At 38.1% G+C, this 14,924-nt stretch overlaps 1 protein-coding gene across 5 annotated transcripts in view; it reads right to left on the reverse strand.

Annotated features, from left to right (window-relative positions):
* The window catches only part of LOC102233216 (neurobeachin-like), a 225,499-nt gene that overhangs the window by 92,193 nt on the left and 118,382 nt on the right, over window positions 1-14,924 (reverse strand). For all 5 annotated transcript variants that reach the window (XM_023351738.1, XM_023351736.1, XM_023351735.1 and 2 more), the window contains 4 exons: window positions 12,705-12,766; window positions 7,287-7,351; window positions 4,902-5,010; window positions 2,446-2,612 (listed from right to left, as the gene is read on the reverse strand). In XM_023351738.1, coding sequence (XP_023207506.1) covers window positions 2,446-2,612; window positions 4,902-5,010; window positions 7,287-7,351; window positions 12,705-12,766 — 403 coding nt within the window. The remainder of the gene's footprint in view (window positions 1-2,445; window positions 2,613-4,901; window positions 5,011-7,286; window positions 7,352-12,704; window positions 12,767-14,924) is intronic.

Here is a 14,924-nt window from a genome sequence, read left to right on the forward strand (position 1 = left end):
ATCAGTGTAAAGCTAAAATTGATAGTGTGTCATTACTGAGCAGAGAGCTGTCTTGGAGAGATGTATCAAAGTCTCCTCATTTTGATTTAGCACAGTGGATCAATACAACCCTATACTGTTTCAATTTGAGGAGTATTGATTTTTCTATGCTGGCTCTATACAAGGGAACATTCATCATCAGGCAAGCATATAGTATGATCAAACAGGCCACCGTAGGGTCTGATCTGCCTTTTCTTCAGTCTAATCGCATGACTGTAGCAGCTGTTTTCAAGGCTTGTACAGATTATTACCTCGTAGCTGCCTGTTGTCGTTTATGCTGCAGCACACTTTCCTAATGGTGTTTGGAGCAATAAGAACGGCACAAAATAAAGTGTCTCACAGAGAGGCAACCTGCAAATGTCTGTAGAAAAAGACGAAACAGATTAATCTAATTCTTATCCATCTAATGAGATCAGCTGCAAACACACACTGGTGGATAAGCAACATAAACAAGTCACAAGTTTCATTCGGTTGCCGTTCTAAGAATAATTTAATTTGTGATATTCTGTGCTAATGATAAATATTCTTTGGCATATCTCCAGACAGGATTTAGCAATAAAAAGGTAAAACAGTTTCTGTGTATGAGGATGAAAACATAACCAAGTAAAGGTTCTACACACACACCCGCACGTGCCCCCGCGCACACACACCCCGTCAGCCATTCACACAGCCTGGGGGCTTTATATTTTACAAGGGCAGCATAAATGGGAAAGTTAATGTAGCAGTGAATAAGAATAAGCTGCTGAACTGCAACACTGCCTTGAGCTTGTGAGCATATTGCATCATTTTTCTTCACCAGCAGGTTACCATTAAATTTGAATTTGTTGGAAGTTTTGTTGTATCATTTACAATGCACCCACGCTCAATAACCTTTTGTTTCAATGCAAATGCTATGCCTCTGGGTGGGGGCTCCATAAATATTTGAACATGAGCCCCAAATTCAACCCAGCACATTTTTATGGGTTGCTAAGGTTTAGTCAGATTTAGAAAAAAAAAAAAGCACTTAGACACTGCAAAAATTTTACTTTCAAATTGTTAGCATAACAATAAATGTAATTTTGTCTACATTATTCCTTTGGCACCATTTTTAAATAATTTGTAATATTTGAACGCTCTCCTAAATACTCAAATGCTAGCAAACTAGTATAAACAATGCCAGTGTATAGCATTTGAATATGAATAAAAAAATCTACCTATGACATCCAAGACAAAATGACACTGTAAAGCTACTTGGATATAGTAAACTTGATTTAAGGTAGAAAAAGCAATGCAGGGTATCTGCAATGCATCTTCAAACTGAATAATAAAATCAAAGTTCCTGCTTCAGCAAAGTGTTAAAGTGCCATTCCTTTCCTTTTTGCTACTATTGTTCTGGTGCTAGCACAAAGAACAGAAACACATAAGCATGTATGTATAGCTGAAAATCTCAATCACACAACTGTGAGCTGAGCTTCAACGTTAACCAACTAAAACATGTCAGCTATTGCATGGAAACTTGTCAGAAAGTGACACAAAAAGTCAGCTTGTAATCAACATTCGACAGGTTTTAGCTTTATCTATGTGTCTGAATGGTCAGAACAGAAAAATCTGTCAGTGAACACATGAAACAGATTACATTGCCAACAACATTCTACGGTGTAGACGTATTATTAAAAAAAGAGTTAGACAATGATAATAGAAGATGCTAAAAAGTGTCTACCAAAAGATCATTTAATTTTTGCTCTATGCCATCCCTGACACACACAGCGTGACGTTGTGTTGCTCATCTGAAAATTAATAACCACTTACAATGTTCATCAGTTTTTCAGTGCTGTTCATAGTTTTTGCAGATAAACTAGGATCAGCTAAATAGCCAAAATCTTCTGATCAGTGCACCCCTAATATATCTGGCCATTTCAACAGGATTAATTATACAATCTTTGGCTAAATGGATAAGATCAATCTTAAAGTTTCGATTATAATTAGATTTTTTCACCACTGAATTATATGTAGGAAAAACACAGAGGTAAGTTTCAGAGCAGAAGAGCCACTTGTTATTTTATCAGGGTTCGTATGGGGAAGTCCTGCTGCTTCCACCAGGTGATACGCTCTGTTTTGTAAAATGTCAATGAAAACCTGGACAATGGTACATAAAAAGAAACCCCAGCCCCCCAAATTGCTTCCACCCATGTATGTAGGATGACTAGCCAATCAACTGTCCCCTGGGAATTAGGCCACTCCACACTGTAATTGCGTTTGCTGACCCAACTGCTAACCCTATCAAGTCCTGGGAAAATTATATTAACCGGTGCTCCCATCAATCGACTGAAGATCACTGTAAGCAAGAAACTTTTGATGCTCCTGAAGATCGGACCTAACATCGCACATCAATGGCAGATGTTTAAGACTTAACTTGTAAAAACTTACCTCTGGCATGGTATACCCCAGGCCCCATGCTTGTTGGTGAGGATGTTGACAATCTTCTGCTTCAGTTGATTGGCTGTGACATGATCTCTATGCTTAGCAGCACTTATCAGGTGGTCACACATCTTCTCTTCTTCTTTCCTGTCTGCAGCATACTGTGCACAGCTGGACTAATGTACATAAAGAACAAAAGAACAGTGTTAACCTTGTTTGCATGGTGTCTTTTCCCAAAAAGCCATGCCTGACATTGAACTAACACCATTCAAAAAGGTTCCATTTGAATAAAGTCAGAATAATATATTTCCCCTAATAGAGAATTTGTCACGATGAGGAATGTTATGGCTTCATTCACCACACTTGAGTGCATAAAGATATTAGCGGACAGTTGAGAGATGTATTTCTGCTCCCTTAGAGGAGTGTTATAAATCAAAGAGAGCACATGGAGGTAGTTCATTCTCAAACTGCAGACAGATGAGGTTCCCTGCTAGGTAGCTATGGATGCTGCTGTTAGAGAAAAAAATGTTAATAGTCCCACAAAATATGGTACATTGCCATTTACAAAACTACATTGACAATATGAAAAGTTAAATGGCTTGCTGTACAGGAAAATATAGAAATAGAGCCATTTTCTAAAGCAAGAATGCTATTAAAATACTACTTAAATAATAAAAAAAATAAATATAAAATAAATTGGTATATTAGTGTAAAATAATTGTCCTGATTTAGGGGCAATAGAAGGGTTCCAGGTGGTTGAAAGTAAACTAGAACAGCTCTTGTCTTTGTTTCTAAAATAAGATTGTCTTACTCTTCTACCCTGAGGGGACTCTTGCTAATATTCGCAATCTAATTTGCTAACAGAAGCTGGAAGTTAATTGAATTTCCTGCTTTAAATTTGAATTCTGTCAGATACTATACTTCAACATATTCCTCATAAAGCAAATAACTCAATCGCTGCCTGTCACCCTGCATTACCACGTGACTCTGTGACAAATATCAAACATTATTTATCACTTTAAAGCATATGACGCTTCTCCTTGACACCAGCTTAATTGTAAAAATGTCTTATCTGTAACCTGAATCTTCAATCACGGAGAGTGGGTAATAAAGTAATGTCAGCGCCAGATGAAAAGTGTAAGCTGTCTAGAGTTGGCAGACAGGACGGATAGGGCCAGGTACACTTCTTCCCTCCTCCCCTGTTCCCTTGACACCGCATATCTAGTCGTCTCTTCCAGTTTATCTAGCGGGTCAAGGATCCTCAAGAACTGTATATCAAAAAAGCTGCTTGTGGCTGGCTGCTTTTCTAAGATAAGAAACATGTCATCGCTCACATGTACACGCCGTTAACAGAGGTGAATGAAGCGTTTGAGTTGAGGTTTGAAGAGATGCAAAAATGCTTACATTCTGATGTCTTGCAAAGTATTCACACCTACATTCACAACTTTCACAGCTTTTGTTACTTTAAAACGTTAATGCTTTTTATTGGGACATTTATGCTTCAAAATGTGAAGTGGGAAGAGAACAGTGCATGATTTTGATGACTTTGTACCAATAAAGTACAGAAAAATAATTTATTCGGTTGTGTTTACTCGGATACTCTAAATGTGTAACCCAGTGCAACCAGTTGCCTTTGGATATACTTAAAATTGTATTTCCTGTCCTACAAGCTCATCCTGAACAAACCCTGGTCCAGCTTTATTTTAGCTGGGCCTGGAAAGCTGGTCAGTTTGGTGAGGAGGCTAAATTTAGGACAATCTTGAACAAAAATTACGGACTGAGGATGTAAACCGCACAGCAGGACAAGGCTAAAGACAAATCCATGAGAAATTTTGATGTATATTTGGAAAAAAATACCCCTATGAAAATAACTCTTCCTTTTCATCTCATAAAATCTGAATAAATACATCAAGGTTTGTGGTTGTAGCGTGGCAAAGTGTGGGAAAAATTAAAAGGGAATGAACATTTTTATAAGGCTCTGTAAATAAATTCTGTTTTTTGTAGTGTTACTATCCAACTTAGAAACTTTTGTCATATTGTGTTTAATCGAAGCTTACATTTATATTACATTTCAAATGTAATTTGAGGAAAATGGTTGAATAAACTCTTAATAGTAATCCCTGGAGTTAGCTGGTCACCAGTAATAAAATATCCTTGCTTGGATATTGCTTGGCTAACGCTATAAAAATTGTAACAGTGAAGAGTCAATCCTACAAAGAACACTATTATTGAGATTGTAAAGTTGAATAGCTGTTTTACAGTAATGGAATTTGTTAAGTGCCCATCAGAAAGTGCTCAAAATAAAATTGTACGTTCACAGCAAAAAAAAAAAAAAAAATCTAATAATTTGAAGTAGATGTAGTTTAGAAAAGAACCATTAATAATAAAAGTCATGTGTTGGTACAATTACATGAAAATCATTGATGATGTCGGCATTTAACTTGAGGTGGAATAAAAGTTGATACCTCAAACTCTGCATGTTTGTGGACGTCCTCAGCTCGCTGTCTGTTCAGGATGAATTCAGCCTCGTTGGCAACGCGAACAATGTGGTCCTTCATGGCATGGCACAGCAACCTTTAACATTGCACAGCAACAGACACTTTTTACAAATGCAATTTATGAGGAAATGTGAGAAATATAGTCAAATGGAACACTCTTGTGTGAAATTCAAACTCGCTATTATTACAGCTGTTCTGTAAAGGCATCAGTAGTTTGTTAGAGAACATTAGTAAATAAACTGCATCACAAAGACCAAGAAACACATATTTCAAGTCAAAGCTGAAATATACCAAGATATGACTATCCACCTAAACTGGCAGGCAGAGCAAAGAGAGCATTAACTAGAGAAATATATATAATAATAATAATAACAATAATAATAATTCCTTTATTTAATCAGGTAAACCCCGTTGAGATCTAGATCACATTTTCAAGAGGGACCTGAAACAAACTTCACTCCCCGTCGGGGAATTCAACCCCGGTGTCCCGCGTGACAGGCGGGGATACTCACCACTATACTAACGAGGAGATAATAAGAAGTCCCATATACAGTTTGCTACAAGTCATGCAAAGAATACATAAAATTTGACACAAGTTTTGAGACCAAAAGGGACTTTAAAATTAATCTGAAGATTGTTGTAATGTCAAAGGACAATGAAGGGGTGAGAATATAGCTGCCAAACACTGTAAGTAATTGGCCTCTTTTGTCTGGTTGTACTGCAGCAATGAAAGTCAGTGATTGAGCCTTCTGTACCATTAACAAAAAAAGTCACCACTGAACCCTGTTCTGCACAGTTTGATCTTTTGAAAGAAAAAAAGACAACAATATTCAGAGAACCCGCCTAGTGCCTGCAAAGCTGAGAAAGCTAATCTAGATGTCCTTGGGTAACAGGTTTTAACATTTAAATTGTATCATCTAAAAAACAAAACTTCAACAAATAAATTCACTGCAGATATGTTGGAAGATTATAACCTATTTCACACACCATTAGGCGAGTTTTGTTTTAATTAAAACAGATCTTGTTCTTCTCTAGAGCCTCATACAGATTTTACTATTGCCTTCTGTCCCCAAAGAGAGTCATTAATCTGGAGACTACAGTCATCAGCTGCTCTCGCCTCTTTAACTGTTGACAAGCACTCATTAACAGACAGGAGTTCACAGTTCAAAGAGAGAAGCTGACAACGTGAAGCTTTGTTTCGAAACCAAGAATAGATGAGAAAGTGAGTTGACAAGTTCCAGTTGGAGATGGAAAATAGATATCAGTTATCTACCAGGTATTTTTGCTACATGCACATGAAGAACAATAAAAAAGCAGAACACAAAAAAAAACTGATAAAAGCTGAACGTGAAGATTTCACAACTAACGTTTCTAACTAACGTTTCTATGTTTGTTCGTAGCTTTGAAAGGGTATAGGTGCTTTTTATTGTTAATGTTTGTATTGATTTGTCACTGAGTGGAATGCATTTCAGATCCCTGCATTTTATAAAAGATGACATAAATGGATTAAGGTACTGATATTTTTCTGTTACTATAAAACCTCCCGCAAAAAACGGCTGAAAAAGTTCCAGATCTGACTTTTTCAAATTGACATATTTGAAAAGGATCTAATGAGATTATAAAATAACAATCTAACCCACCCATTGAAGGCATCTTTTCAGTGTTTGATATGGGCAGCTGCGTTTTTAAAAAGAAAAAAAAATCATCTACTTGCGTAATGTGTCTTTGTAAATACAGCAGTAACAACATCGGTGTCAGCCACGCCTTGTAAAGCAAACAGATTTACCAGCCGGTTCCTGTAGATCTGTCTAGTTAAGCAGGTTAGGTGGACACAGTCTAGTGTAAGACTGGAAAATTATGCGTCTGTCAGCAGCACCCTGGACAGCGCCGTGTGGCCCCACCAACTGAACTTCTTTGTTCTAGGGCCAGCAGGAGACAGAGAGAAACCTGCTTGGACCGAGCCTAGAGCCTGGGCATGCAGGAGGACGGGCCAGATGGGTCAACAGATGGACAAGGAGGCTGAGCTGCCCCTGATCTGCTCAGGAAAACTCTGAGTCTGGCCACACCCAAACACGGAAAGAGAGGAGTAAGAAGAAATGAACAAATAGAGGTAGACAACACAAGAGATGCTCTGCAGTGTTGTTATTCGTAATTCAAGTAAAAAAGCTTATTTGCCTTTAGTCTTCACTAAGACATCAGAGATTTAGGGCTAAGCTCCACTGCTCCACTTAGCTTAACAACCTCTTTATGTCTGCCAAGAAGAAACGATAAACTGTACATTTTGATAATAAATGTCAACATAAAACCTGCTGCTGCTGGGCTTTGTTATTTTGAAATGAATGGTTGAATTACCTTCCTTCATTTATTAGCTCAATGAAAGCGAGGCCAGCATTCTTCTGAATGGAGTTCTGCCACTCCTGAAAAAAAAAGAGATAGTCATTCAAACCAGCATAATTGCATAATTACAATAAAGTAAAAGTCTATTATAAAGTCAAATCCTATAATGTTAAAGTAGATGATGAGGTACTATTTTGATCCACTATGTAACTAAATCTTTTCTTTTTTTAAATGCATATTTCAAGTATAATTTCGATTACATCCCATAGCTTGAAATTCAAGTGGGTAAGGAAAGCATTTAGTTGATATATCCTTCGAGGAAAAAAAAGTGATTTCTATAAAAAGCTGAAATTCTGCACCACATGTGAGGCAACGTTTTCTTCCTCTGTGAAAAGATCTGTAAACACAGGAGAGATGTAATTGTGGGATGAAATTGTATCCTCTCGCTTAAATACAGCCATTTCCTTCGTCCCTTACAGTGACAGATTACTGAGCAGGCTCAGTGAGCCCTGAAGTGTGCTCCTGGAACGGATCCGAGCCGCGGCCCGGCTGGAGTGCCAGCACTTGCCGTCTCACAACAGGCTCTGGAAATGATTAAAAAGCAGTTTGAGAGTGTGCCTTTCACTGTGGGAAACTCAGCTCTCCTGTAACCTTTCTGAGGTGCAAATGAAAGAGAAAACAGAGAAGGCCGCGGTTCACGAAAAGGGAGGGGGCAGGCAGAAAATAAAAAGAAAATCCTTGAGTTCCCAAAGGCTTTGAGCAAATACATAATTCAAGAGTATCTAAAGATAAGATTCTCTATTCATGCTCAGCAACACAGAGTAATTTAATCGCCATAAACACAATACAATGAATATTTTTCCCCCTAGCAATTTTTTGTGCTTTGCTATTTTGTCATGCTTAAATATTTAAAATCATCAAAATACCTATATACTATATTAGTATAACAAGAGTTGATGGAAAATGCAATTTTCAAACGATTTCATGATCATGCAACAGGACCTCAATCTGATTAAGTCCAGAGTTCGACTAGACCACTTCTAACTAACTTTTATTTTGTTTTCTTTGAGCCATTAGGAAGTAAACCTGCTGGTGTGTTGTCCTGTCACATAACTCATGTGTGTTTGAGCTTAAAGTCGTAAACTGATAGCTGACTGTCCTTCAGCACTTTGTGGTAGAGATCAAAAATCATCCTTGCATTACTACTGTAATGTGTGGGTGATGATGAGATCATGAGTAAAAGTAGTACCAAACCATCCCAATACCACTAAGATTTGTAACTGTTGGTATTTTGTTAATTTTCTGATACGCTGTTAGTTTTTCTCCAGATGTAACAGGACTAACATCTTCCAAAAATTCTGCTTTGTTTTTTGCCTGAGAAGTCTCCCATGGATGCAAGTTTTTCTGGGTTTTTTTTCCTATTTTTGAATAATAAATTCTGACCTTAACAGAGTAAAGTGAAGCTTGTAGTTTCTCCCAAATGTTATTCTGGGTTCTAGTATGACTTACTAGACTCATAGTCAATGCCCTCTTGAGGTAGTTTTGCCAGGACAGAAATTTCAGGAAAGGTTCTCCAGTCTCCAGACTTACTGTGTTTCACTAAAGAACCAAAAATGGCTCAGTAACCCTTTCCAGACTGACAGATGTTGCTGAATTAGTTTCTCATCTATTCTTAAATTCCTTCACATCAGGGCATGAGGTGCTGCCTTTTGGGATCTTTTAGTCTAATTAATTCTGTTAGACTAGTTATATTTATGCAACTTCCTGATTCCACAGGTCTGGTAGTAATTATGGGATGTAATGAGATGAAATTCAATTCAGATTTCCAAAGAATGTAGTTTAGAAAAAGTGATTCATGATTTAAAAACAAGTGATTACAGAGTCACGCTTTTGCCCTTAGTGAATGAAATCACTTGAAAACTACTTTTTCTATTGATCTATGTCTAAAATTAATATTGGTGTGCAGTTCTAACCTATTTAAGTGTGGCAGAAGAACAAATCATGTTCTTCTGTAAGTGGAGCAATTATTCGCAGATCTAAAATATAACAGATGCAAAACAGTGACAAACTCTTTACTCTGTCTGTACACGGTTAGCAGCCTTCCTTGTGTATATCAGAATAAGTGACACTGACATTATTATGTATGGGCAAATGCTTTTGTGAACAGTTGTCGTGACTGACACATTCTGGTTCATGCAAGACTACACAGTCTGACCCCATGATGCTTTAAGTCAGCGATATGGTGCTGACAAACTGCTGAGCATCTGGGCTCCAAATGTTCTCCATGACCTCCTTTCTTCACATACAGTTTCTGCCTAGAAGTAGGCTGTTGTTGATTTAGACAGGGATCATGTATGCCCAGACGTCCAAGGTTTCCCTCTCACCGCGCTCACGTGACAAAAATAAATACGGAAATCGAGGCAGATGTGACATTCGGGGAGACGCCAGGAAAGTGGCAGCAGGTCAGTGAAGGTAAAGGCGTGAGCGAGTCAAATTTGCTATCTTGTCTAAGGAATGCATGTTGACAGCTGAGATAGCACTTCAGAGACTTTCTACTTCTTTTTTTTTCCTCTCTTTACAAGAGAGAAAAACTCGCAATAGAGGCTGTCTTTGATTGCAGATTTTTTTTAAAAGTCGTCTGGTGCCCATTTGAAGTGAATCAGGGCTGACATGCTCCCCCTTAAAAGAAAAAGACGCGGTCCTTGCAGAGCCTGACCAGAATGCGGCAACTCTAATTAAACTTACTCTACAAAGAATATTTAAATCAGAAAATCTACTAATAGTAAAAAAACTGCCAGCAATAAAGAACAATCGTAGTCTGCCTTTACTAGGATATATTTTGCCATTCTTTGGTCTAAGCTTTGAGAAAAAACAAAATCGCCTAAAATCCCTAAACTCCCATCCCAGTAAACAGCTTTTAGGTCTTTAGAAGAATCACTCTCCTCCCACTTTCATCTTCCTGAAATTCAGCAGGGCTTTAAGTATTTGTGGTGTTTCAATCCAACCTGTCAGTATGTGGGAGCCTTTGCTTTTATCTGCTCAGCTTTGCTCTGTTATAGTCTCCACATCTGGGGGCCTTCCATCAGTAAATCTCTGTGGCTCCACTCTAGAACCCCCTAAACCCCTGTACATGTTTAAGCTGTTACAAAAAACAGAGCTGCTTGACCTTTTCATTCAGCTGCCCAGGCTGAGGAGAGACACACCGTGTCTGCAGACGAAGCCAGCCACACCATGATTGCCATGATTAGTATGCATAAATAAGAAAAGGCAGATCATTAGCACTAATTTATTCATAAAACTGACAGTCCACAAAACAGAGAAGGACTAAAGGTCAGCTAAATGCCCTCCTGGCTGTCCTAAAACATTAAAGCTAAAATATGTAAGGAATGTGTCAAAGCTGGCATGTCGAGGAGGTGTCAGCCAACGCTCAGCCTGCATCAGAAAAACCTGCTGCGCTGTTTAAGAATCACCTGAGATGCTCCCAAAGATGTTAATTAGGAACCTTTTCCAAAGTCCTTTTGAGTCAATACATGCCATCTGACCATGAAAAGTGCTAAAATTATTATGAAGTTTTGTGCATCTGGTAAATGTTTGAAAGTAAAATACTTTTTACTCTATCAAAAGCTGCAATCAAGTATTAATACAAATATTTGTTCAAGTCTGTTTAGTTTCTTACACATGAGGTGTCTAAATGTGAGAAAAGGGTTATCTGGTGCTTTCACTGATTTTCATAGCCTTTTATGGTCTTTGTCAGTTTGCCTTTTTTTTGTGTAGGTCATCCAAGTCACTTATGCAGGACTTCTGGAAAATGTTTTTGCCCAAAGTAAAAATATTCTGATTGCTCCCCCTACCTGTGAAAAGACCTTTGTGAAGAACAAAGGCCAGTCAAGTCAAGCTAATTCTCTTTTCTGAAATTTTATCTGACTTTTAGAAATTTTGAATATTTCTTCCTCATTTAACCTAATTTTAATCTTTGTGGCATTAGGTTAGTTTTTTAATAAATTTAAGTCATTTTATTTCCTACTCTTGTTTTGTTTTATGCATTTGTTGAGTTAACCTTTTTTGCCTATATATTTTTTCCTCTTTGTGATCTTAACTGTACCACTTATTAGGATTTTATGTGCTTCTTAATTTTTATGTATATCTCTAGTATCCCTGCGTCATTACCACAGCTGTATTTACTCAGTGCAACATGGACTCTGTTTCTCCACATGCCAAGCCCTCCTTCTGTTTCACTTTTTGTGCTAATTTTCTTGTTTGAGACTGAGTAAATATTACTTGCAACATACATAATCACAAGCTGATAAACTGGAGTCAATGTCTTGCCAAATCACCCTTCAAAATGTAGAAAAGCAGTGCGTTTAACCAGCTAGCTTTCCCCTGAGCCACAGCTTAAAGAAGCAGAAAAAAATTGCCATTACAGCATTATTATTTTTCAATCATATTAGTTGCTAAGATAAGTAGATTGATTATGAACAGAGCAGAGTTAGGAGGTAATACCTCACCTCTAGTTGAAAGGCTGTAGACACCCAGCTATATAGTCCAGTTTCAAGGTCTCATGGTCTGATCAATATCTCAGCCTGGGTTTCATCCCCAGAGCCCCTAATGGCAGGAACCTCTGGAGCCTCAGTAATGCTATCTGTTTAAAAGGGGGGATGGACTCAGGCCCTTAACAGCATGCTGACGCTTTCATCTGCAATAAATCCTAGAGCTGGAAAGACAGCTCACCATAGATACTTCGCAGACCAAGAAACATCACAAAAAGTAGCCCTTCAAAAACTATCACAAGAGCAACAATATTTCAGTTCTGGCTGCCCCATCTAAGCACTTTTTTTTTTTTTTTCCGGAAAGCTCCTGAATAATGACCTCCATATAACATAGGTTGAGCTCAGCTCCCTGCTGCACAGCGCTTTGGATTTTGGATGCCACGGAGAGAGCACAGTGGCGATCTACCTCCTCCAGTCTCAGGCCCTGCAGTCTGGATCCACAGAGAGGCACCAAGTAATGGCTTCCTTATGGGCTCCTGATGCAAGACTGATGGGCTGACAAAAGGTATGTTAAATATCTCCTGTTGTAACTGCTACATCAGGGCTCTGACCTTCTCTAAAACATGGGCTTAACAAGGGATTCAGAGGGTCAGCTCAGAGGTGATCAGTCACTTGCAGGGACATGAGGTGGGGCTCATTTTCTTAAAGGAAGGTTTGGGATTAGTGCTCCCGGGTGTAGCGAGAAAGTCATTGGGCTGTCAGGAAGCTGTATGTCTCTGATTGGCTTGGACAGTTTGCTTGGAGAAAGCGAACTAAAATGATATGCACAGGACAGGTTAAGCTCCAAGATAAATAAGACAACTTGCACTCCAAGGGAAAGGAAAAAGAAAAAAAGAAAGGCTTTCAAGGAGTGATGGAGAAATATATATATATATTTTTTTTTTACCTGAGAACAAAGAAGCATGACGAGCTCCACCACTGAGGTGCTTGACTTCATACATACGAGACCTATCAAGACAGCAGATGAAAAGAATAGATATGAATCAGTAGATAGACGTGTTTCAAACAGACAATCTTTAAGGATCAATATTTACTGCATTAGTTAAGACAGAAGATCGTGTTTTAAAGATAAACAATGCAGCACATACATTAAAATTTCACCTGGATTCACCACTGAATCTGGCTTCAAACTCTTAGCTGTGTTTCCAATTTGCTATTAAACTATTTAAGCAACATCTGTAACAGATAAGCATTCTTCACACAACCACATCTACATTTACACATTCCACACGCTCACAGCAGACATTCACAGCTTCTTCCCCAGCCTCCGTCCTGCAGACGGTGAGCCACCGAAGCAGACAACTCTAATGAAACATGGACAGGTGTGAAAAGCTCATTTGTAGAAACGGTGCCTGCAACTGGTTTTATATTCTGCGCCTTTCTGCTGCACCTGGAGAGAATCATGAGAGGTGCAATCAGCAGTGAAAGTAACTCTCAAGGACTAATTAAAGATGAGGCAGACTAAAACTCAATATCGTACCCATGCTTTGGTTCAAAAGATGAGGTTGGGTGATAAAAGAGACTACAAAACCTTGCAAAAGTGTCCATATCCCTTGAACATTTTCACAGTTTGTTACAACCAAAGCTTTAGAGTCTGTTACCAATTTTCTGTAAAAAGTAGAACAGAATTTTCAAGTCAAAGGAAAGTGACGAATGGTTTTAAAACACCTACTGCAAAAAAAAAAGCATTTGCTTTCAATCCCCTTCACTGCCATGCTCCTAAATAAAAATCCATTGTAACCAATAACCATAAGAAGCCACTTCATTAATAACATATTTTCTGAGTAAATGCAACTGTGAAAGCCTCAGATGTTTATGCAAGAATGTTATAGAGGAAAAAGCATCATGAAGACCAAGCAAAACATCAGACAGGTCAGAGAAAAGGTTGTGAACAAGTTTAAAGCAGAGTTACATTATATAACATAATATTAGGTTCAGTCCATCATCCAAAAATGGAAATAGTATGCCACAACTGCAAACCTACCAGGATATGGCCACCCACGTAAACCGACAGACTGGGCAGAGAGAGCATTAACCAGAAAACAAGCCAAGAAGCCTGTGGCTGCTCTAAAGGAGCTGAGGAGACCCACATCTCAAGTGGGCGAATCTGTCGACAAGACAACTGAAAGAAGAAAGCCGTTACTGAAAGAAAGCCATAAAAAGTCCTGTTTGTAATTTTGCACCAGTAATGCAGCGAAGACAGCAAACAGAAAATAAGGTTGAGACTAAAACCTTTAGGCATTTTTGGCCTACATGCTAAATTGTATGTGTGACACATTCCTTTTTAATGTAACTCACTCTGCATAAACCTGAGACTGGTATGGAAATTCATGTTCCAGAACAACAAAACTCACTAAAATCACAGCAAGAACTAGAATGGAAGGATTCTGATCAAAGTATTTTCATGCGGTGGAATGGTCCAGTCAAAGTTCAGAGGTGGATATAATTGAGAATCTATGTCAAGTGTTGAAAATTGCTGTTACAAACCCTCTTTTTCAATCTGATTGAGTCCTGGTTAACATACAAAAGCATATTTTGAGTCTCTAGATGTGGAAAAATGGTAGAAATATACCCAAAATTACTTGCAGCTGCAATTACAGTTAAAAGCAATCCTAAAAAGAACTTAGTTCAGTTGGGCTAAACACAGATACATACCACACTAACAAGTTGTATTTCTTTCTATCCATTTCACAGTTATGAAATGTTTTCTGGTGGTATTTCACCCATTATCCAAACACATTGTCGTTTGTTGTTGTAACACGGCAAATTGTGAAATACAAAATCAAGGTATGAATACATTTGCAAGGCAGTTCACACTTAGTATCAGTTTTGTAATTGCAAAATATTTAGGAACTGTTTGGACTTCATTGTGCTTAAATTGAATCGGTGCAACAAATCTGACAAAAATAATCTACCTCCCAAAAAAGGACACTAAGTTTAAACTACATGTAAATTTAAATGTGCAAAAGGGCTCATCTGTGTCAGCTAAACAGAAAATAAAGTAGAGGAAAAAAGAGAGTAGCACTGCAATGATACTTTAAAACCTTGAAAACTCCTTTTGAAATTTATTGCAGTTGAAGATGCAAAATTAACATGGAGTTAAAAT

This window comes from Xiphophorus maculatus, chromosome 18, assembly GCF_002775205.1.
Source record: "Xiphophorus maculatus strain JP 163 A chromosome 18, X_maculatus-5.0-male, whole genome shotgun sequence".
NCBI lineage: Eukaryota > Metazoa > Chordata > Actinopteri > Cyprinodontiformes > Poeciliidae > Xiphophorus > Xiphophorus maculatus.